Source organism: Prinia subflava, chromosome 1, assembly GCF_021018805.1.
Source record: "Prinia subflava isolate CZ2003 ecotype Zambia chromosome 1, Cam_Psub_1.2, whole genome shotgun sequence".
In the NCBI taxonomy this organism is placed as follows: Eukaryota; Metazoa; Chordata; class Aves; order Passeriformes; family Cisticolidae; genus Prinia; species Prinia subflava.
Window position 1 is genome coordinate 85,885,290 of NC_086247.1, and position 25,588 is coordinate 85,910,877.

The 25,588-nt window shown below is 40.5% G+C and overlaps 1 protein-coding gene across 1 annotated transcript in view; it reads left to right on the forward strand.

The window, feature by feature from the left end:
- CDYL (chromodomain Y like) overlaps window positions 1-12,415 on the forward strand; it is a 109,693-nt gene extending 97,278 nt beyond the window's left edge. The window contains exons 3-7 of the mRNA XM_063401699.1: window positions 942-1,198; window positions 1,785-1,957; window positions 4,908-5,118; window positions 9,206-9,349; window positions 10,382-12,415. Coding sequence (XP_063257769.1) covers window positions 942-1,198; window positions 1,785-1,957; window positions 4,908-5,118; window positions 9,206-9,349; window positions 10,382-10,540 — 944 coding nt within the window. The 3' untranslated portion in view covers window positions 10,541-12,415. The remainder of the gene's footprint in view (window positions 1-941; window positions 1,199-1,784; window positions 1,958-4,907; window positions 5,119-9,205; window positions 9,350-10,381) is intronic.
- The last annotated feature ends 13,173 nt before the right edge of the window (window positions 12,416-25,588 follow it).

A 25,588-nucleotide genomic window follows, 5' to 3' on the forward strand; every position in this document is an offset into this window, starting at 1 on the left:
TTCCAAAACTTTACTGTCTTGGACTCTTAACACACTTTCCCAATATTTTTAACCCCTTGTCCTTTGCACGCTCCATTACTTTAGTATGATAAATTCTGTGGCGATTGTTGATGGAGACCTAAACTTACAGAGGCATTTTAGGTGCAGTGTGTTCTCTTATTTTCTTACTTGGTATTATGTTCGTAATGTGGATTACAGAAGAACCTGTCCCTTCTGAGACATGAGGAATGGCCTGTTTACTTGCCTGCCTTCAAACTCTCTCTGCATAAGGGACTGGGAACAAGACCTGCAAAACTTAATTGTCTATTTGCCAGTTCCAATAACAAAAAATGTTTAACACAAGAAAGATCTCATTGGCTCAGAATCCATAAAAATATCCATCACTACATGGGTGTTGTGCTACTCTCAAAGAAGTATAGTCTGCATTTCTTCATTTCCATTTTTCTTTAAAGATTATTATGCGTTTTATGATCCTGTCAATCAAGTTCTTTATTTGGTTTATTCTAAGTGTCTTTTTCTTTATAATATCTCCTGATGTTTGAAACAAAAGGCTTTTGCTTTCTCTTAGCAGTATTGATGCTGTTAAATGACTCCAACATGTGAGAACGCAGACTGTTAATCTACTGAAGTGCATTGGTATTAGGAACATTAAATACACCTTTCTCCCCTTCTAAAAATAAGTATATGACAATTGGTCTGTTTGGCTTGTTCTAAATGTATATTCTCAAAATGATAAAATTAATTTCTTGAATCCCTTTGTCACTTCTGTGCACGGTGTGTCTTTCAGTAACTTGCAGGAGACTGAGTTTCATAATTACTCTGTGTTCTTCGTATGAGTTTCTTATTAAGAAATTATGCATGAATAATGTTTTCATGCTAATAGGCATTTTGAGATGGAGGAGCTAATCAAGTGTAATTGTACTTGCTTAAACTATTTCTAGGTACACCCACCTTTATGGAAGCATTAGCAGCCAATGGTACAACCAACATCCAGACATCTGTAACAGGAGTGACAGCCAGCAAGCGAAGGTTTATTGATGACAGGAGAGATCAACCCTTTGATAAAAGGCTACGTTTCAGCGTGAGACAAACGGAGAGCGCGTACCGGTACAGAGACATTGTTGTCAGGAAGCAAGATGGATTCACACACATTTTGCTATCAACAAAATCATCTGAAAATAATTCATTAAATCCAGAGGTCAGAGCAATTCTGATTTTGGGAGGGGAATTTGAAGTCTTTGCCTCATTTCTGCTTGTTATTCAGGCACAAACGTATATAAAACACAATACAGGTTCTTACTTGCAAGATGTTATATTTACAGTTGACTTTATGCGTCATTCACTTGCATTTAAAAACTCTGGTATCTGACCATGTTGATGTGTACTGTCATTTATAGTGTGCAGTGATTTACGTAGTGCAACTTGAAAAAAGCTTTAGCCTCAATTAAGGTTCTTTTTTTTCTGTATTGGTTGCATATGCCATCTGCTGTCCAAGTTACAGAAATGCTGAATGAGTTTAGGTACAGATAACATCTAATAGATCTTTCCTTAATGATTTAATTACCTTTGTCTAATTACATTTTTGAAATGCAAAGTTTCTAATACATTAACTTCCCCTTTTTTGGATAATGAAGAAAGTTAACTTTTCTAATAAGATGGTTCAGTGGATCCTAAGGAAAAACTAAAAATGTTGAAGGGTCACATAGGGGGAGGAAGGAAAGAGAACAACATCCTACGTTATAACGATGGATTAAAATGATTCTTACAAATTTTTTATTTTTCAGGTAATGAAGGAAGTCCAAAGTGCACTGAACACAGCAGCTGCAGATGACAGTAAACTTGTGCTGTTCAGTGCAGTTGGTAGCATTTTCTGCTGTGGTCTTGATTTTATTTATTTTATACGACGTTTAACGGATGATAGAAAAAAGGAAAGCACTAAGATGGCAGAAGCTATTAGGTATGTATGACCATCTTCAGTCATCTGATGGGTATTGTTTGTCATGTGGTCTGGTTGTTCTGTCTTTATTTCAAGAGCCTCTTATTCAAAGAGATCTCAGACATTCACCTGTTACATTATAGCATGCAGCTCTTCTTTATGCTCCCTGTCCTTTTCTATTTGGGTTGGCATTTCATGAATTTTTAATTTTAAAATTTAACTGTGAAAACTGGGAGTATTGTGATACTCCTCTAGTTAAAACCAATGTTAAAATACTTCAATAGTCATAGGGCTTCAGGAAAATAAATTTAATACACCAAAATTCAAGATGAGTATTGAATGAGCAGATTGATATGGTACATTCAGAGAAGTGGAATGATGGACATTTTAGAGGAGTAGATTAATACTGGTAATCATCATCCCAATACTAGGTATCAAACCTAACATTGAAACAAAATTAGCTCAACTACTACCAAGAAGAACATATATGGAAAAAAAGTATGGATCTTGGAGGAGACACATTTTAACAATACAAAAAAGTACATTTGAGCACTGGTTTTGAGATTCTGGTCTCTTGCATTCTTCCAGAGTATTCTTTTAGAGTCCTTCTTCTGATGTTGTTAGCAATGGTCATGTTTCTGAAAAAAGGCTATGGACATGTAAAGCCTGTTTCATTGGAGACACAGTTGGTTTTTAAAGGTGATTATAGTTATTTTTGTCAAAGGAAATTCTTCAATCATTTCATGTAAAAGTTGCTTATGCAGTAACTTCAGATATGGCCAGAAGCTCTTAGCACTGAGCTTCTATCACTGTTTTAATTTGGGCCCTTCCGGGGCCAGAAGCCTGTTTTTTTACCTAATATTAATTGTTAATAGAATGGGCAAAGGTGGCTTAAAAGACTCACAAACAAACACCCTCCCTTTCAAATAAGGTATTTTGCATGTATATTCTAGAAATGGTCCTTTCTGGGATATTCAGACATGATTAAAATTATCTTAAGTCTCTGGATGGGATCTTTGTATGACAATTTGCAAGAGATGGTTACAGGTTTGGATTTGGGTTTTTTGCATTTAGCTGTTTCAGCTAGCTAGAATGAGTTAAGAAGGAGTGCGATAACCTTTAGTGCTGAAAACAATATAGTAAAATTGTCCTGTTTTGCAGAAATACAAAGATACGTAACACAGATAGGGAGCAAACTTTAAAATTACCTGTGTGTGTATTCATACATGCACGACTATTTTTTCTTAAGAAGCTCTTGGAGGCATTACTGTTTGAGAACAGAGAAGCATCCATATTTTGTGGGTACTGGAATGAATTGTCATTTTTTGTTGCCAATGAGGATGAGAATATGCATGTGTCACCTAATAGCATAGTACCCAGAGCGTTACTACCGACCCAGAGAAGGGAGATGAGGAAGTTTACAGGTGTGTGATATGGGATAATAGAGCTCCACTATTTATCTTCATAATTTTAAAAAGCAGATTTATTTGTTAGAAAAAGCTCCTCAAGGAGGACCAATAATACTGTGCCCATCTTCATTTATACCTTATCACTGTCACTTAGAAACACAGATAAATACCTTATGCTGATACCATACATAAATACAGTGAGGACCAACAGGGCTGTGCCACAGTTTGGTGCTCATTGTGGGGAAAGGCTGCAGCCTTATCTGGGAGCTGTGGGACGCATGACTGTACCAAAGTGCTGTATCACATGGTGCTTGTAGAGGGGTGTTAACTCTGCACCTGCCCAACTACTGTGATGTGCTCGGCTGGGAGCAGTGCTAGACTTTTACAGAATCAGAAAATGGTTGAGGTTTGAAGGGACATTTGCAGGTCATCTTGTTCAACCTGCTCAAGCAAGGTCATCTAGAGCCAGTTGGCCAGGACCATTTCCTGTTTTTTTTTTAATCTCCCAAGAGTGAGAGTCTAGGACCTTGTTGGCTACCTCTTTGGACACCCTCACAGTAAGAAAGTGTTTCCTGCTGTTCAGAGGGAACCTCCCATGTTTCAGTTTGTGCCCACTGCCTCAATGGGCACCACTGGAAAGAGCCTGGCTCTGTCCTCTTTGCATCCCCTGTAAGTGCTTTTACACACTGATGGCGTCCCCCTGAGCCTTCTCTTCTCCAGGCTGAACCGGGCCAGCTCACCCTGGTCACCTCGATAGCTCTTTGCTAGAGCGTCTGGAGTCTCCCTTTCACTGAGAAGTCCATAATGATAGTAGGGCTGAGCAGAGGGGCAGGATCAGTTCCTGCAACCCCCAGACAACATTCCTCCTAAAGCAGCGCAGAATACCACTGGCACACTGCTGGCTCAAATCCAACTTGATATCCACTGGGAACCCTAGCTCAATTTCTGCCAAGCTGCTTTCCAGCTTGTCTTCCAGCCTACATTGGTGCCTGGGGTGGTTCCTCCCCAGGAACAATGCTGTGCACTTCCCTTGTTGAGCTTTAGGAGTTTCCTGTCATCTCATTTCTCCAGCCTGTCGAGGTCCCTGTGTATGGCAGCACAATCCTCTGGTGTATCAGTGTGATTTTGTATCCTGAGCAGACGTGCTGAGGATACGCTCTGCCCCATCAGCCAGATCATCAGTGAAGCTGTTGAGCAGTGCTGGACCCATCACTGACCCCGTGGGGTGCAACATTTAAATCACTGGCCTGTGCCATGAGTCACCACCCTCTGGGCCAGCCATTCCAACATTTTTCAGTCCACCTCACTGTCTGCTCATCCAGCTCATACATCAACAGCTTGACTATGAAACTCTTATGAGAGACAGTGCTGAAATCCTCACTCTGTGTAGACAATATCCACCTCTCTCCCCTCATCCGCTGAATAACCACCTTGTGGAAGGTTGTCAGGTTGGGTTTGAAAGTGATGTTACTGTGGAGATTAATTATTATGGAGTTTTCAAGGGCTGGTATATTTTACACTCTCGATATATGTAGTGAGCGCATGTTTCTGTTTCTCTTCAGGAATTTTGTGAATACTTTTATTCAGTTTAAGAAGCCTATCATTGTAGCAGTAAATGGCCCAGCCATTGGACTTGGAGCATCTATATTGCCTCTGTGTGACGTGGTTTGGGCCAACGAGAAGGCCTGGTTTCAGACACCATACACTACTTTTGGACAAAGTCCAGATGGATGTTCATCCCTTACATTCCCTCGGATAATGGGCCTGGCTTCTGTAAGTAGCTTGCAGGGTAGGGGCTGACAGCTTCACAATTCAATTGGGATAATTTATCCAGTGTGATTTCAGGATTTTTTGCCTTCCTGTGTTGTCTTTTTAATTTTTTTCTTTCTCTCATGAAAACCTTTCATGAGAAGCCACGCTTTATAGCTTTTCTGCTCCTAGCTCTTACAGCTTACTCCTCACCTGCATGCACGGGACAGAAAGCAGGCACGGGACTTAATCCCACCTTGGACCCTGACGGTGTCAGGAGGGTCATGTCCTGTGTCCCAAGACACACCTCCCCTGCTGCCACGGGTGTCTTGCACTGAGTACAGCACCAGGGTGGCACTGGGTATCACTGCACAGCAGAGCACTGTGGCACCAGCCAGGAGCAGTCTTATGCCACTATGCAAAATAACTATTTCAGCTTTCATGCACTCCTAACAAAAAGCTATTTAAGAATCTCTTACCTATGTTATTTTCATGTTGCTTAGTGTTTTTTCATGCTGTGTTCTTTGAAAACTTATACTTACGTCACATTCCAGTTTGGACTGTATGAAACAAGTGCTTGTGGCTGCACCAGTTTTCCAAAACTGCTGTTTATTATAAAAGCCATTTTTTCCCTGTAGGTATTTATTGGTTTAAAATCACATTTCAGTATATTAAAACACCAGTTTTAAAAGATCTAATAGCTAATTGTGTCATATTTGGATTTAGTTATTAGAAGAGAACAGAAAAGGTAACTGAAATAGATTAACAGTTATAAGAGTATCTTTAATATCTTAGCATGTTTCAAACTACTGATTGTTCCTTTCCCTTTTTATTTGGCCATCCATCCATTCATCCATCCATTCCATCCATCCTCGTCCTTTAAAGACTTGTGGTTGTTACTTTTCATTTCTTCAGAATCTGTACAAAAAACACAAGAAGCTCTTCCCTAGTGTACTCTTTCATGTGTGTTTGTGAATGCTCTCATTCTTAAATAGGAAGATTTAAATTGAAGGCTTCCAGTGGTAATTCATAATCAGTGCAGAAAGGGGAAAAAATATCCATTTTATTTGTACTATCCTTGACTCTCTGCAGCCCAGCAGTGTCTCTGTGGGACAGAGCTGAACTTTACTAGCACGTTTCATGAAATATGTTCTGAATCCATACTGAAGACTTTCATAAAGAAGCATGCTTTTTGTCTGTGAAAGAGAAAGTTCAGCAGGAAGTGAAATGCAAAACATTCAGGTGGAAAAAATATACAAAACAAATAATTAAGTCCTCTGTATGCATCATAACATTTTCTACAACTGTATCAATTCAGCAGGAGTAGTGCCACCCCCTAACTCTTTCAAGTCAGTCTAACAGTGCAATGTTGTTAGCTGCAGCTATGTAAAAATGTTCCATTGGAAGATTGCTGGAAATAACTTCCATGTGGGGTCAGTCACCTTCTGTGGGTGAGCAGGTGTGTTGTGGATGGGTTGTTTGGTTTTTATCACAAACATTTTTAGCCATGGGTTTATTACAGGAAATTTGAAGCCCAAACCTTAGGATTCAAAATGGATGCTATCTTGGAATTACCAAGAATTTTAGATGTATCCCTAAACTTGGCTTTTGAGTTTTGAAAATAATCTGTAATAGACTTTAAGGTGATGTGTGTATGGGGAGATGTTATTATGTGTCTGCCGTGGAGTTCTTGTTCTGGTTGTCTGGTCCTAGTTATAAAGCCCAGGAGCTGTGTGGTCACACACTGGGTCTCTGTGCCAGTCCCCAGCACGCTTGGCAGGATTTCTTAGCTTTTCTGTCAGCGATGAGGGAAACTTGGTTCCATAGTGCCTGGAGTCCACATCACAGCCAGGATCCAGGCTGGTTCAGAGGCCAGCTGCCTCCTGATCTGGTGCGAGAGAGCTGAGGTGCTCCATGGCCCCTGGTGCCTGTGGCCTTGCACAAAAGGACACTGGGGAGCCTTAAAGCCCTCACTGGAAAGAGAGTCCAGAGGTCCAAGGGAAGTTCCACTGTGGAAGGAGACATTTTCTGCTCAGAGTAGAAAATAAAGGTTGCTAATGAGAATCTTAGTGAAATATTTTTATCATACTCATTTCTATTGCTGTAGTTTATTTCTTGGGAGGTAACCACCAAGTGAGTTAGTTTTTAGAGCAGGTACAAGGCATGATTATGATTAAAGCTTGTTTAGCAGTTGGTCTCCAGCAGATGTTGTGTATAGATCAAAAGTGAAGATGCCAGAGCAAGACATATCCCTTCAAAACCTGTCAAGTGCAAACATCAATGGGAATGCTCATTTCTTGTGAGATTTTATGCTAATACTGTGTTACAGCTGGCAGAAATAAGATAGTTGCACCGTTCTCATTTATGGTGTTTCATGTTCAGGAGAACTCAGCGGTTGCAACCAAGTTTTAGGGGAAAAAGGGTTTTTAGCATTTGTTTTTATTCGTTTTATGCAAAGGTACCTGTGAAGAATATGTAGACCTGACCACCTGGCTTAAATGTTTGCTAACTGCTAGTTAGATTGACTCCACGTTTTGATCTTTCATAGAAACATTACGTGTTTTTTAAATTATTTTGGAAGAATATTTTTTCCCCAACTGTGCAGGAAAAAGGATTCCATTTTTAGACAACCATGTGTACATCTCTGATTTTTAGCTAGTATTTCAGGTTATTATTATTCACATACATTCTGGAAAATGAGAGGGAGTGGTTAATGAACCTTGTATGTTTGATACTGTGTTCCCAGAAGGTAGAACTGTAGGGTATAGAATTTGATGATAGGGCAAGAGATTTGGGTTTTTAAAAACTAATATATGTGAATCACAGCTTTCCATAGTAACTGTGAGAGATGTGCTGATGGTAAAATCAAAGTAAAATAGGCTAGGAAACTGATTGGGTTTTTTCCTTGCATTCCTAATGGACTGGCAGTCAGGAAGTAAACTGCCAGTAGAACCCAGACTTTATATTTTGTTACAAAGGAACAAATGAGAGACTGCAGAGTTTCCAAATTGCTTTATGTGTAAAATGGCAATACCAGAAACATGGTAGCACAGCAAATAATTAATTATTTATCAAGTTAATAATAAATTATTTTGAGATCCTCAACTGAAAGTTGCTGAAATAATTACCAAAATTTCAGTGTCAGAAAATATTAAAAACCTCAGTACTTTTCCCTCAGAAATGTTACACCTGTCAGGTTTGTGTTTTAGAACAGCCTTATTTCCTGTGTTTCAAGAATCCAGTAATGGGTTTGTCGTATTTTTTCAGTGGAAATATGTCATTACAAAACAACAACACTGTTTTTTTTTTTTATTATTTTATTTTTGAGGTTGACTATTACTCTGACTTTTTAATTTCCACTGCTGGTTTCCATGTAAATGCCACTGCAAACAATTGCAAACAGTATAAAAAACTTCATTAAAGCTAGAATTAAAGTGGCTGTAGGACAAAGCTTTAATGGGGAAATTGTTAAATAGTGAAGTGCGTTATAATTACAAATCAAAAACATTTACAGAACCAGAGAGATTATCTTGTTGCATAGAAGGTAGTACTTGATTCTGTACCTTAAACCATGTGCAAGATCTTTTAAATACTGGGGGTTTGAATAAGATTGCCATATCAGATTATGAAAGGATTCATCAGTTCAGGAGTATTGGACTCTTGAAGAAAATGTGAATGTTTATTTTTTGTGAATTTGGTCAGAAATTGGAATACATCACTATAAAGGGCAAGCTGATGTATTCATTGCTGTTTTACAGATCTGCCAGGTGTTATAACCAATTCCCACATACACAGATAACCAAGTCAGCAATAATGCAAGCCAGAGCCAACAAATATTCATGGCCAGGAAGTGACAAAAGACATTTCCACATTTAACCATTAATCATAGATGTCCACATTTCAATAACTCCTGACCTAGTACTGGTCAACAACACGGACCAACTGCTGTAGGCCAGCGTTTTTCTTTTTTAAATTAAAACTTGGAAGAGCTTGGAATAATAAAACTGTTTCAAACAGTGCAGGCATTTTTCTTACTTGTTTTGAACATTTTTCCTTTGATGAGTTTTGTCTCATTACATTTCATACCAGAAGTAACTTTTTATCCCTCCAGGCCAATGAAATGTTGTTCAGTGGAAGGAAGTTGACAGCGCAGGAAGCTTGTGCCAAAGGACTCGTCTCCCAAGTGTTCTGGCCAGGAACATTCACACAGGAAGTAATGGTTCGAATTAAAGAACTTGTCACATGTAATTCAGTTGTAAGTTTCCTTTATCTTCTTGTATTTTTATGATTAGATTAATAAGAATTAATCTAAGTGGTATTGTACTACATGTTTTTGTCCTGAAAAAAAGTCTTTTTATGAAAGAAGGACTATTTAGTCCTTATTAGGATTTAGCATTATAGTACAGCAATGTTTTTTGACAGATTTTTTTAGGATTCTTTTAAAGGTTTCTATCTGACTCTTCTCAACTACAGTGTACTGTGGCATTTGATAAGGAACATAAACCTGCATTGAATTTTTATTATATAATTTGGTATTAACATAGTTGCTGAAGTCCAACTTACACTAATCAGCAATATAAACAGTTGCCCTAACATCTGCACAGAAACACAAAATTCTTGAGTTAGCTTGAGTTCTAATTTAAATTACCTAAGAAATAAATACAGTCTTTGACATTATGCTGGAATTCATTTTATGGGTAGTATGTAGTGGTTGTGGGCACTACTGGCAGTTGCACCAAAGATAGCATCAAATAAAGGTAACTTTAACTTTCTTACAAGGAAAGCTGCAGTACAAATAAACTGTTCTGTGCATTAGAAATTTTGGATTTTAAAAGCAAATTATTCATTTTCTAAACAGAAAAAACAAATGAGATTTTTATCAGTGTATTTTAAGTGCTCAAGAAATCAATATCTGCCCAGTTATTAGAGGAGTTTGGGATAATAGTGTTATGATTAGGTTTTGCTACTATGGACTTGCACTTTCCTACAGTTACAAAGCCATATTATATATTCATGTTTATTTTATGATTTTCATTATTTTTCACACTTTTGTGCACTTTTAAATTGTGCTGGTATAAGGTAAAGGAAGCTTTGTGGGATGCCCCAAGGAAGATGACTGTGAGAAACATTTCTTATAGTCATAGTATGTCCATGAATTGATAAGCTTAAGTTGATAATCAGCTCCAGGATTTGTCCCTTTAAACCTGTTGTATGCCCATAGAAGCACATGGGGTGCTCAGTTCTCAGGCAATACTAACCCAACTCCCCTTTTTTAATTTTGGCCTAGGTACTTGAAGAATCCAAAGCTTTAGTACGTAACATCATGAAGGTGGACTTGGAACAAGCAAATGAAAAGGAGTGTGAAGTGTTGAAGAAAATCTGGGGCTCAGCACAAGGGATGGACTCAATGTTAAAATATCTTCAGAACAGAATTGATGAATTCTGATGAGATGCCCATGACACTGGAATTGTATTTCTTGGACATCAGGGCAAGCAAAATATGCCCATTTTAAAAAACCTTATATAAACTAACCCCTTGCTCAGCTTGGGAACAGGAGTGGACACCCTCCCCCTTCCCCTTTTATTGTCAAGGGGTTTAAAAGTACTGTATCTCTTAAATTTGAACAAAACTCCTTTCTCCCTGATTGTTACATGCAGATATGTACACACACAAATGTATGTGTGTGCATATATCTATATATGTCTTTTATATATATATATAAAAATGTAATATGTGTGAGAGTGTGTATGTAGACACACACACACAAGGTAAAAAATGATAGAGTGCACTACCAAACATCTCTTTAAAAGCTCTAGTTTTTGTTATCTTCGGCTAGTACTGTATCAAATAGAGAATTAATTAAAAAGTGAGTGGTGTTGCATTATTTTCTGTGTGGCAGGGAAGTCTGGAATAATGCTTTTCTTTTTCATGAGAATACAGAATTGAAACGGGTATTAGCCAGCCCTTGCTTTCTCTGCCCAGTGAGTCAGCTTAGAGAAAAGGCATTGTCTCAGAAGAAGGTTGAAATACCTCAAGTAATGGAACATTCTAAAAGTTGGGGGTAACTAAACCCTATTATGCTAAATCACACATATCCCCCAAAAGAGAGTGTGCTCAGGATTAATGCTAAGGAAACACTCTGTTATTTTGGGGGGGAGGTATAGAGGGGTGGGAGGAAGGGGCAGGAGTATGTCTGATTCTTACCCAGACAGCATGAAGAAACCACTGTCTCTTAGGGAAAGGGAATGAGGGAGAGCCAGATGAAAATGGAAGGGGGAAGGAAAAAAAAAACAAACAAACACAAAAAAGCTTGTTTTGCAGTATTAGTGAATCACTGAATATCTTATGTATGAATATCCTAAGTTATAAGTTAGTTTTAGTGGGTTTTTAAAAAGCCTCTCTGGGTTGTTTTTGTTTGTTTGTTTGGAGGTTTTGTTTGTTTGTTTTGTTGGGGTTTTTTTAAATAACTACATAAATGCTTCTGTTGCTGGGTGAAAATACTACTTTATATACAGTTTGGGTTTTGTTTTTGGTTCTTTTTCCTATTTGCTGGTTTAATTGATGTATTACACCAAAAATGCATTTTATGTTCATAAATTTTAGGTTCACTTAGAATATATTATTTAATAAGTTAAAATTCTTTTGGCACACTATTAAGTAAAAAAAAAAACTCTTTAAAAAAAACTACCTTATATTAGATGTTTAATGTTCTTTGTCTATGCTTTTTTTATTATTTGAAATATACACTATATGCAGTATGGTGTAAAAGAGTGCCCTGTGTAAATAGACCTATTTTGCATTCCTTTCAGGAGTGGTTAATGATTCCTGACTGCAGATATCTAGTATTACTTGGGTATCTGTGCTTGCAATCTTATTGAATGTATTATGAAGAATGAAAAGAAATCAAACCTTATTTTTGTACAGTTTTGAACTTTTTACTTGGAACTGACCCACCTCCCCTTCCCAGTGGAGAGCTGTACAGTGTGTAAATCTGCCTTTACCTTGGATTGGTACAGTATTTTTGCATCTGTGGGACCTACTTCTTTGTTCTAGTAGTTTGAACTATATATAAACTGTACAATCTGTAAAGTTTTTATAGAATAAATATTCAGCTGTGAAAACTGGTTAAATAAAACTAATATTTCTTAACACATTTTAAATGTGGCTCTCTCACAGAGTTGTCTTTTTCAAAGACACTTCCACTCTAATTTCAAAGTTGCTGAAACAAATCTTGTAACTTAGAGGCTTTAATATTTGTTTTATTTTGTTTAAAAAGTTCTTTATTTCCTTCAAATTAAAACTTGAATATTAATTTATTGATTTAAATTGTATAGAAGTTTTCTCTTACAGGAGGTAGATGGGAAAAGATGACAGAAAGTCATTCTACTTTTAATTATTTTGTTAGACTTCAGACTAATGTTCAGTAAATATTTTTTTTGCAATCTCTTAAAAAAGACTGTTTTCCTTACAGTAGTGGGGGCTAAGTTAGAATTACTTGGTTGAATTTGATTTTAGTGAAAAGGAGGAGAAGAGATGTCTTTATTTGCTGTTAAGTAGTTTTGGGTTCTGTCATGTTAAACCTTTTGGAGTTCGACTCAAATTTTCTATAAAGATCACTTTTCTGGCACCTCTAAGGCCGTAGTGTTCATATCTGTGTGTCAGCTGGGGGATTATTTACGCTGTCTTTAAACATGAAAGAACTGTTACAGTGAAGACATTTAGAATTAAATCAGTTGAAGGAACAGGCAATTCAACTGAAAACATAATTCGACTTCTTTTTTTTGTGTTGCTGTCAGTCAGGCTGTTATGCTGCCTACAGTTTGCGTGATAAGATGTGAATAATTTATTGACTGTTTAAATTCCTGTCTGACTGGAAAAAGTCATTCAGGCCACTTCCTATGCACTGTCAGTAACTAATTTGACACTATTAACAAATTATGTTCTCGTGCATAAATAGTACACACCTTTTGCCCATACATGGTCTTCAGCAATCCTGCTTCTTCAGGAAAATTCTGTGCCATTTTTTTCAGTATGGGTCAGTAAATATCCTCTGATGTGTGTGGAGGTTACAGTCAAGTCCAGTTTAGTCTCTGCAAAGCCATAATAGAACAAAGACAGGAACATTGTAGACCTCTAGTAACAATCAAGAAAACCTGAGAGTTCCTAAAAACTGACTTCAGATATTATAAATGAGTGTTTTCAAGGCGTTTCTTCACAGAAGAGATAGGTCTTTGTCGAGCCTGATTCATTGCTGATGCTTGTACAGTTTTACATATATTTGCTGTACTGCATAGATCACCTAACCCAAAGCATCAGATTTAGGCTCTGATGACTGAATCCAACCACAGTCACAAAGGTTCTCCCGGGCATGTGCAAAACTCTGCAGCCAGCGTTTCTTCTAAAGCTTCAGGTTTGGGGTCACAGCCTCCCAGAAGTAGTGGCACTTCAAAATGGCTCTTCTGTGTTAACTCTAGTGTGAATCTGGACGATTTCGGAGCAGCACAAATTGTTAAACCTACATGTAACAGTATCTTTCTAAATGACTGCCAAGTGAACTTCCATAGGACTTTTTTTAAATAAATGGTTTCCTGTTTTTTCTTCCTTCAAGCATGCAGGCAAGTCTCCTGTTTGGGTGCCAGTGTCTAGTCACTGGCTAGTAGAATTAGGAATAATGGAATATAAAATTCATCTGGTTTTAGCCTTGCTCATTCCTGACCCCTGCATCTCCTGTCAAGACTATCCTGATTGTAATCACTACTACATGATTTGATTAATTAGTTATGGAACATAGAGACAGTCTGAGGCCACTGGCTGTGTTGGTGCTGCAATTTAAGAGTAGCACAGGAACCTTGATAATGCAGTGTAGGAGTCCTTCCATGACATCTGAGTTCTCTTTCTGAAATAGGCAAGAGCCCAGGCACTGCCCAAAACAGCGAGTGGAGGAGCATTGGCCACTGGACTGCACTAACCTTTAAGGCTTTCCCCATGGAAGTTCTATCACATTCAAATGTATTTTTGGAAGCAAATAAGAGAACTTTTCTCCTGATGAGCAAATAGTAGCAGGGACCCATGGACTGAAGGTACTTGGAACTGTTTGAATGCCACCTGTGTGCACTTAATCCCACCTTCTGCTGATGCATTACTTGAGCAAAAATCCGAGCAAGGTCTTAACTCTGGTTAAGATAACCCGCAACATTTTGAGGTAATCTGAAGATCTGAACCTGCCTGTAGACTTTTTCCATGTTCACACTCCCTAATTTCCACAAATCTGAGATTTGGAACAGTTCCTCTGAGCAAGTGCTCTACTGGATTGAAAACATTGCTAAGAGACACTTCCCTGTAATTCAGAAGCTGCACCATTGTTATTATGGAAAAAAGGTTCAGGGGAATTAAATTACCTATTGAGGTGGGATTCATTTCCTAAAGTCAGGAATACTTGAATAGAAAAAACACGTAATACTGAGCTATACATTGCTTAACTTTATACTGGTAGAGTTCATACTTCACCCAAACAGTGATAAAATAGGCGTTCAACCAGTTAGGGAATGAGGCAGCGAACAAAACATTTCTGGCCAAATGGACAGGTAAAATACTCTCCATTTACTTCAATAAATGGAGCCAATGCTCTGCCTAGGTTGTTGCTGCAAGTTTAGGCACTTTCACAGTCAGCTGGGACATGACAAGAGTGCTTCTGAGAGGATGAGGAGAGAGTGGGAGGGAGGAAGTGCCTCAACCCAATTACAGTTTGCCACATGATTTTCCATCCTGAGGCACTGCCAGTAGCTGTCAACACAGACTGGTACAGAGCTCGCAACAGAGTTGGAGCTGGCAACCTTCAGTCATGCAGCGCGAGAGCTCAGCTCTCCTGGAGATGGCACACTGGTGAATCTGCCTTCCCAAGGAGAGTATCGAGAAGGAGAGTGCCTGTGTAGCACAAGATCACCATGCTCCTGCCTTGTACTGCCCCTCAGATTTCTCCAGAAAATACTTCATTCACAGCCCTCTGCATTTGCTTTCCTTTTCAGGGGGGATATGACTGAAGTTATACACCAAGCTTCCTAACAAACTCCAAATATAATCATCTCTTGAGGTACTCAGGATGAAAAGCATTTTGATGGGCGAAGATACTGGAGTGTGATGCAAAATCAGAAGATGAAATTCTGGTCCTCCTCATCCCCTCCTGCACAGGGAAAAATACAACAAATAAGCAGAATTAGAAACCACCAAAAAAAGAGCATGTAGGAAGTAAAAGGAGCTACAGCAAGAAGTAGAGGAGTGGCAGCTATTCTCCCTGAAGTCCTCGTTCTTACTGTGCTCAATTCTGGAAGAGCCACCTTTGACAAGAACACCAGGTGGATGCATAGCTGTTCCACACAGACTGGAGGACGCTGTCAGTACCTGTGTCTCAACACAGATTTTGAGTCTCAGGCCCTGGTCCTCACAGGGGCTTCAACCACCCTGATATTTCCTGGAAGAACAACACAGGGAAGGGAAGGCTCAGGCAGGATCTCAGCTGTGTGAATAAACACCCTGTGGGCAGTGCAGAGAGGACGGAGCCGGGCTCTTTCCAGCAGTGCTCAGTGACAGCACTGGAGCAGTGGGCACACACTGAAGCACAGGAGGCTCCCTCTGAGCAGCAGGGAACACTTTCTTAATGTCAAGCTGATTTCAGCACTGGCACAGGAGAGGCTGTGGAGTCTCCAACTTTGGAGGTACTCAAACTTCTGAACGTGGGCCTGGGTAGACAGCTCATGGTGGTCCAGCTTGAGCAGGGGTGGGTGGGACCAGATGACTGCCAGAGGTTCCTTCCAGCTTCTGTCATGCTGCAAAAGGAAACAAATGCCAACTTGCATTCGTTTTCCATCTCCCCAGTCCTCATCACAAACTTCCTCTCTGGCTTGGACTGCAGGGTCATCAAGCTCTGGATCACTGCAGGCTGTAGTCTGAGAACCCAATCAAATCACCCAGAGCATGCATGAGTACTGCCCACCTCACCAGAGTGAGCTCAACTCATCTCAGTAAAACATCTTTTGCCCTGCCTGCCTTGAAAAAACATAAAGAAAACTTACTAACTCAAAGAAAAAGAAATCTATTTCCTCTAGGATAAAGAGGATTGCAATACTTAACCAAAACAAATCCATGCCTTATACCCAAAACATTGCTTTGACCTCAGGGACTCCTTGAAATTTTGCATTTCCTTCCAAATTCTGCCTCAGTCAATGAAGCTGAACAGTTACCCAGCCATGGCAGTCATGCTGAAGCAGAACCACATGGACTACCCAAGAAGAAGCAGGTAGTGTGAGCCTTTAGAGCCACTGTAACTCATCTGTACCCCCTTGTCTGGGTATAAGTCACTAAACACTCCCTGTAGAGCAACTGTGCAACTCTGCAGGGTGAGAAGTCAACTCATAACACTCTAATAAACCAGTATTTCCTAGATGCTGCTTTCCAAGACTCATAACCCTCTCCAGCAATATTCTGACTTCCAGACAGAACTATATAAAACAAAAAGCAGTAGATGTGCCAGAATGATATTAATGAGGTACCTCAAAACCTGAAAATAAGTGAGGAGTTTTTGGAAATCTGTGGTTAGCCTACATTTAAAATGCCATTCAGCTCCCTCACTGCACTTCCTAACAGCAGGATGGTTCCACCCAATGCTCACATGGTAAGTTAATGCTTTGGAAACAAAACTCACTAAATGAGAGATGTGGCACATCTCCTAGACAGTTCTTGACACACAGGCATTAAAACTACAGTTTTGCCACTGAGCTGGGATATGACTGGAGGGAATGGCCTGAAGCTGAACTGGGGGAGGTTTAGATTGGATGTTAGAAAAAGGTTCTTCCCCCACAGGGTGGCTGGGCACTGGAACAGGCTCCCCAGGGCAGTGGTCACAGCACCAGCCTGACAGAGTTCAGGAAGCATTTGGACAATGCTCTCAGGCACACGGTGTGACTCTTGAGATGTCCTGTGGAGGGCCAGGAGTTGGACTTCGTTATCCTTGTGGGTCCTTTCCAACTCAGGATGCTCTGTGATTCTAAGAAATACAGAAGTCTGTAGTGCTAATGTAGATAATATAATTAAATGAGACATATAAAAATTGTCCAGAAGTTCCTGACATGATTTGGTTGGCTGAAAATAAATGAGACTTCCAAAATCCTCAGCAGAGTGTTATATCCCAGGAAGGTGGTTTGAACGTGGGAAGTTCCCTGATGGGCAGTATCTGGCCAGCCCTACACACCAACCTGACACGCCACCATTATTTCCCCATTGCTGGCTTTCCTAGAGCTCCTGTGAGTTCATCCTGAGGAAGAAGAGCTGCTGTGACCTGGGAAGCAGCACCAGCAGCCAGAGGTGCGTTATCACTGAGGCCCAGCAGCACAAGGCATGAGTGAGATAAGCACTGGGCTTTCCCTCCAGGCCCCGCCTCAAACTGAAACCACTGGCATGGAGGAGGAAGGAGAATCAGAGCATCCCACCCCAAATCCATGCGTAACGCAGGAAGGAGGCACAGCTCCTCCACAGGGATGACAGCCGAGATTGGGCATCTTCTACATCCCTTGTTCCTATGGGGCACAACAGGAGCTCTGTTTGAGGAGCTGAAAAGGCGCCCGTGCCTCGACTGCTGCCACACTCAACCCTGCAAATCACTGATGATAAAAGAGCAGAGTGCAGCACTGCCCAAGGCTCAGACTTGCCCACTTTCCCCAGCAGATCAAGGCACTATCAACACCTCACAGGCTCGATCCCAGCTCACACCAGCACCTTCCAATGTGCTCTCCCTGATAAGTAAAGCCATCCACACCTACACCCTAAGCATGCAAAGGAGTTACCCCAGAGCCTGGCAGAAGTGGCCTGTCCCTTCTGGAGAACGTGGGGCCAGAGGCAGGAGTGCAGTAAGTGCTGCCCTACCCCGGGCGCCCTCAGACCACGGTGCTTGCAGCCCAAAGGCTGCTGGGTGGCCAGCAGCTGCTGCCAGCCCTTTCTCTTTGATTCATGTTTTGTGGAGGGGCATCAGAATGCCTTGGAAACCTTCACTGACCAGCTGAAGTCAGTGCGGTCATAAATGTGGGATGATGCAAATGCCAAAGCCTCTCCGCCTTCAAATTCAAAATATATTTAGAAAATCTCTTTTGAATGATAAAATTAAAAAAACCCAGCGCACTGTGGGTCTCCCAGCAGCAAGACCTGGCTCTGTAGGTTGGGGATTTGATCCTGTGGAGTGACAGTCTGGCTTGTTGCCGCCTCTGATAGGATTACATTTATCAGGGAGCTGGAGGGCCTCTGCTACTCCGTGTCTCTGTGGGAACCCCTAAGGGGAAAATCAGGGTCTCCTCAGAACTGACAGGAAAATTTAAGACTTCCTCAAAGAAGAAAAGAAGCAAGGCAGAAGAAATCCAAGGGAAGAAGTGGAACTATTCCTAACAATCATGATAATTGCAGTTTTGTAAGTTAGTCTGGCTGGGTGCCCAGAACGGGTAAAAAAAATCCCAAACCAGTTTAACTGACAAGCATATAACCATTTGCACAGCCCTGCAGCAAAGCAAAATGACCTCCAGCTTCTCAAAAATTTCAGTTATAGATTTTCCCTCATATCTACTTTTTTTTTTTTTTTTAATTTGGGCAAATTAATGAACCTAGGCCTTAAAGCAGTAGTGAAGTTTTATATTTCTGACAGTAACCCTGAGATTTAGACACACAATTGTTAGTAAAAACAAACAGGAAATAAATCTTGCTTAAATTTTTAAAATCCCTTATTTAAAATACGTGTATGATACTTAGTAAGCCAACTACACACACCCAATGCATAATATTCAGTAGTAAAATATATATTCTGCATGTATAACTTACCCAATAAGTTCACAGGGTTTTGCCCATCATAAGAATTTTAGCTACATTTTTGTCCCTAATGTTCTTTTTTTAAAGGTTTCACTAACAAGTCACCCAATTACCTTTGCATCATGACAACTTTAAACTCAGTTTCAGCCCCCTGATACAATGACCTACCATTGTGGCAGTACAATTTCTGAATTCAACACTTGTGAAAATCAGAAATGTTCACAAAACTGCAGACCAAGGCATCCTGGCACAGCTTCAAAAGCTTCACTTTAAAGGTTCTTGGTGCAAGATTATATATGATGGGGAAACATTCACAAGGAATTCCAGAAACTGTAGAGATGGATATCAGGCATCCTCCTTGATGTTCTCTGTGGTAAACAAAAAACTTTTTATTTTTTTTTAACAGAAAGTTGAACAGCACAATTATTTTGGACTGTTATTTGAGCTGCACAGACTTTTCCTGCCTAGAAAGAGTTAATCTATACAGTAGTTTTCTTTCTTTAGCAGGAACTACACATCTCCTGATTGAATCATACAAAATATAGAATTATAAGAAATGGTGTCCTTCAGGCTCCCTTCATCCCTCCCTGCTGTGTTCCCTTTGTCCAACCACCCTTGGAGCAGAACTTTGCCAACACTCAGAGCAGCTTTTGACAAGGACATGTAAACCTTTCCTGTTTTTACAGCTGGAAAAGGAACATGGGTGCTGGAGGAAGCCTGGCACTTTTCTGGTTTGAGCTACCCAGAGCTTCCACTGTACAACATCAGAGAAACAGACATTTAGGCTCTGAATTACCCATTCACACTGACATGAAGTAGGCCTTGAGCACTACTGTTGGCTACAGTCTGCACAAAATTATATTTACTATCTAATTTTAAGAAGTTTATCTTTCCTAATAATCATTTTGTATCAGGAGAGAATAAGCACTCCCTAAGGATTCAGTTCCTTTTTCCTTGAGCCTTTGTAATATACTGGTTTCTCATCCCTTGATGCCAGCTCCCCACATGCTCAGAATGACATAAATTACAATTTTATCTAATCTGCGTCTTTTCTAATAACAAGAAAGCCATTTCTCTCCTAGCATTATGTCACTATTCATTCTTGAAGTCCCCTGGAGCTGCATCCGATTCATACCAGAGTACAAAAATGACTGGAGCACAATCTTTTGGTTGCCTTTATTCAAATCCTTTAGTCTGTTTTGCTGTTATCCATCTTTCCCACAAACCCAACTCGATGCCTGCTAACACAATGCACAGTACCCTGGCTCAAGACTCACTGTTTATGCTGCTCTGGACACGTCTCTTTCCCTGCCCCCCAGCATCTCTGTGCTTTATTTATTCTGCTGACTTGTGCCAAATGCTGAAGTCACAGTCTGAGTTCTCAGTTAACTCATATCCCTGCCTCTTTTTCCCATTCTTATTGCCTTTCCTCACAAATTTTATCAGGTTTGAATAGCTCAGTCTTTTTCATACCTGCCATACATTTACATAATGGACAACTGTGGTTTATTTTCCTTTGCCCCCTTTTCATGAAAACCTGGCAGCTCACAATGCTCCATCCTTGTGTATTTGCATATCACCTGGGATAATCTGGACCTCAAAGTGACATGGGGGTTAAGAAATATGAAGCTTATTTTGGCTCTGTTGCGATTCTGAATCCTAGCAGCCAACTTGCTTCTTTCAAAATGTCATTTTTCAACAAAACCCACAGGCTTTTAAGGCTCTAATTCATCCCAAAAATACATTCAGATGAACAGGCTCCAGCCAGCTCTCACTTGCCATGAAGCCAACATGCTAATAGAGCTCCATCTTTGCTTTCAAAAACCTCATGACAGGATAATTAACTTAATAGTCCAGACTTCTCTTGGGTCAGCTTCAATTCCCTTCCCAGAAAACTTCCCCAGGCTCTTGACAGTATCTTGAAACTGGTTTTCACTCTCTCACACTGTTACTGCTCTTGACAGTCTGTTTCAGGATTTTCCCATGTACTAACCTTTTCCATCTCCGAGGCAAGCCAGATGCTCTCCAAAGAGGAGAACAAGGAGTGAGGGATCCTCTTGGTAATTCCCCAGTACCTCCAGAACCTGGTAAAGAGGGCATTATCCTGCTGGCAGCAAGACCCTTGGAACAGCTCCAGGGACACAACTAAACAGGCTGCTTGTCCAACTGCAGCACCATGGGGCAAGGACACTTCTGATCCTTCTTCAGAAAGGTCAATCAAATTTAAAGGCATTGGACTGGGTGAAACACTCTGCAGTGCATTTCTCTCTTCTGCAGCCTCCCTTGGAAGCACCAGAAGGCAAAGATTGTCAGGTTTTACACATTAGTACTGCACTTGACATGGTGCTGCTAGCAGGCTATGGCATTTCATGTTCAGTATGAGATACGATTAGAAATTGGGCAAAGTGCTCAGAAGATGCAGCATTTAGCTCTAAATGTACTACTACCCATGTGAATCCTTCACTGAAAACATCCAGAAAGTTCATGCAGGAAGGGTTTAAACAGCAGGAATAAGGTTTATACCCTCTGCAACAAAAGTGACTGTAGTCATTTCAAATTACAGACACAGGGAAACATCTGTGGAGGTAAAAAAAAAAGAATCTAAAAAAACGTAAACTGAAGATGAGTGAAGCGAAGAGAAACTGAAGTCCACAAGAAGCTGCTACTTATTTCTAGTTCTAAATGGAAATGGGATTCTTTGACAAATCTGATTCCAGAAAAATATGCCCCAACTCAGGGTCACACAGATGAACTCAGAGCTGATGAGAGGACTCAGCTCTAGGGGCTGCTGTCACCAGATGATGCCACAGCAGTACTTATTTATAAGCCTGCAGGCTTGCAGGTGGATTAACAAAAACATTTAAATGCCTTTCATGGGCAATTATCAAGAGGCTTTTTTTCTTGCCATAGTTGTACAAGGTCAAGAAACCAAAGAGTTTGTACAACACCAATCAGCTTCTTGATTTTTTTCACACAGGTTCTTGTATTCGTAGATGTTCTCTTAGAACAGGGCAGTGTCTCATCTCATTTGATTGCAAATGGAATAAACTTGAACGTGCTCAGGGGTATTTGGCATTGTAACCTATTTGTTCACTAGGAAATAAAAAAACCCTGGTTCTTAGCAAATTCAGTACACTGTGGAAGAACCTGAGAGTTCTTTATGCACACTGCAATCAACTATCTAAACATTCTGTTCCCTTGTGACCACGATTGTTTGGAGAGAAACACATCAGAGCCTCATCTTCTGTCTGAAAAACACTGTCTATCTTTCCAGATGGTTATTGAACAGATTCAAGGTAACATTTTTCATGTTTAGTCTCTGTCCAAGACCAATTTCTAAATTAATTTTCTTGTTATCCTTAAGACTTCCTTGAATTCAGAGGTAAAAAAGGGGCCAACCACAACCCCTTTTAGAGTAATAGCTGTGTAAGCTGGCACACCTTAAAAACCCACAGTGCTTCTACCATGTCCTCACAAGTCACAAGGACAAGCATCTATGACATTTTGGACAGAGTCTGGTTCATGAAGCCATTTCTGTGTTACTGAAAAACCCTCAGATATCCATTGTGTGTTACAGCTGCAGTTTTCAACTTTTACAAACAGATGTCAGTGAATCCAGGAGGATTTGAACTTCCTGAACCAACTCACCAGTGCATACTGGAGTAAAACAAGAAAGAGCTGTTCCAAATTATGAAGCACCAAAGCAGCCCTGCATAGGGCAAGCCTACTTTCTGACAGTCATGTTAAAGACATTTTCTTCACAGCTCACCTCTCTAGAGGTCCTTCAGCATATAATTCATTTGATCCAGCCATGCATCAGAGAAGAAGCAGAGGGAATTCCAGCATCTGGATCTAAAAGCATCTCACATCTAGTTGAAACTGAGCAGCAACTCCACTCTGAGCCCCCAGAGAGGAAAAGTCAGCACAGATTGTCATTCATGAAAGAAACAAATCTATGGAAGAAAAATTGGCTTTTCCACTAGCCTATCAGCACCAGTGAAGAGTTTTGCCTAGAGCTTGTGTGCTTTCTTACATGGAAGTGTCATGGCTACGCTCCAAGCTCCCACTTCCACAGGAGCTATACGAGAGGTTCCCACGGTCAACAATACCTTGGGGACTTGAAAGAAAGCTAGAGGAACTCTTCATTATATAAAAAAGCACTCACCTCTCTTCAAGGGAAGACAGAGAGGAGAGAGGTTCCCATGCAAAGTAACAGGGGTGAGGTTGGGCTGGAAGCCCTTTTGAAGCCACATCTTATATCGCTTCCTGAAAACGTGTTCAATCCCTGCAGAATCTTGCCCCTCTAAATCTTTGTTGCAAGGCACGGAGCTCTGATTTCACTCTAATTTAATGAGGAGCTTAATGTCTAAATGTTTTGAGCGTTGCTTGGGGAATAGCAAAGAAAGCTGGCAGCAAGAAGTAGAGAAAAAGGAAAGAAAAAAATTAAGTCTCTGACCCTTCGAGAAATCAGGGAACCAAAAAAGCATCCTACTGATTCTGCAGAGTTTAAGGGACTTCTATCTACAGGGATCAAAACTTGGCTCCTAAACCTCATGTGTAATTCCCAAAATAAAGGCCTGGCTGCTTACCACCAAATGCATCAATTTTTGCCTAGATCACATAGAACTGACGTGCTTATAACGGGAGCCATAATTAATAGTGTTTCAGCAAAACAATGCTCGGGAATGTCTCCTTGCTCAACTGAAAGAAAAGTCCTACAGCTAAAAATCCCAGCCTTCCTCTCAGGGAGAGCAGAACAATGAATCTTGCTGCAGAGTGACATATTCCAGGCAATTACAAGAGCTGCAGACCTCAAAGCCACACTCTGAGCATGACTGGAACATAAATAGATTAGCAACTGCTAAGGACTGCTCTTCCTCCTGATTCACAAAGCATGGTTCCTGCTTCGCTTTTGATGCCTCTAATGATGCACAACCACTCTTTTAATAAGAAAAGCCATTTCACGTTTTTAAAAATATCCCAAATGCTCCATGTTACCCTTAGTTACCCTTCATCCCTCTGTTCTCTGCAATGCTGCTGACTAAATGGAGCCATGTTTTTCCGGCACATTACAGTCTTGCCTTAAGTAGAGTAAACCCCATCCCACTTCCTTCACTTCCGTCACCCTCCAGGCAGGTAGAGGAAAGACAGGACTTGTTTTGCCCTGAAGCCCTGGCCAAAACCACCCTGGCTCCAATTAGCAGTCTTCAGAGGAGAATGGATGTGGCAAGCACCAATTCCAGGTTCTGAGGTAAATTCTGTGAACAATAAATGGCGACCCATGGCTCTCTCAGTGCTTTGCAAAGCAAGGAGCATCTCTGAGGCTGTTACATTGAATGGGAAATAACAGAGCAGCACGGAACTGCCGGGCTATTTGTAGAAGTTCAGCCAGCAATTTGTTACCAGGGCTACAAGTAAAACCCAGAGGTCTGTATCATTGCACATCAGGCACTCTTTTCTTTCTATCTCAAACTGTCTGTCCTCATGTTCTGCCCCCTCCCCCCTAAAAATTCCTGAAAAACCCAACCAAAAACACCTCCACCAATTTTCCACTTCCACCAGTGCAGGCTGCACTAGAACCCAAAAGAGCCCTGTAATCCTCCACATTGTCTCCCAGCTAGTGTAGGTAGCTCACTCAGCACGCCCACTCTTCTGCCCCTCTGTTCTGAGATGAGGAAATGCACTTTGTGGGGCCGGGAGCCCAGCCTGAAGGCTGTCAATGCCATTGGGGAATTAATTGTCACAAATAAACACCACAATGATCTGCTTTTTAAAGTCCTCAGAACTCTGTAGGGACTGTTGCTTTTTACAGATATAATCTGAGGGTGCTTATATAATTTTAAATACTTAATTCATGGAACTTGCAAACCCATACACAGAATTGCCAAGCTATAAATCCCAGCTATTCCTACTGACCTTTAAGATCAGTGCAGGCACAGAGGTTCCACGAATCTCAGACTGTGATTCTGAAGTATTTAACATGAGAGATGCAAGTCATGCCATCCTGAACAGCAGCACAGACGTCAGTGACACTGGGAGCACACCACCACCTTCCTGTCGAATCAGTCACAAGTACATGACATGGCATTTAAATCAATTATGGGATAGCAAATTATACCCTGTGATCACAAGGCTCAAAAATATGTGAGAACATTTAAATAATTTTATGGTGCCACAACACCTTGTTCTGACACCAGGAGAGCTAAAGGTGGATTTAGTACCTGACCAAAAAACAGGCACAAGGACCAATGCATCACTGCTGGGTTTTGCATCTGCTCTGCAAAAGCTGACCACTTAAATTCTTCATTCCCATCAATAACAAAGAAGAAAACTCTGTTCATAAATAGGAATTGGCATTGTCCAAATGACAGAGCAGTGCCCAGATCATTAAGGCTTTTATTCCATGCCAAACCATGAAAAGTATTGAAAATTGCCATGCAATAGCACTAGCTTCTTGTAGAGTCTCAAGATAAAGCCTTTTAAAAATGCATATTCCTTCTGGAAGCACTGAATAGGGCTAAAAACTTCACTAGTGACAAAATTAGAAATACTTGTCTTCATTATAAATCAATAAATGTGCTGTTATTCAACAGTAACCACACACTACAGCTTGGTCCCTTTGCAGTCTTTGTTACTGATACATGATGCAGA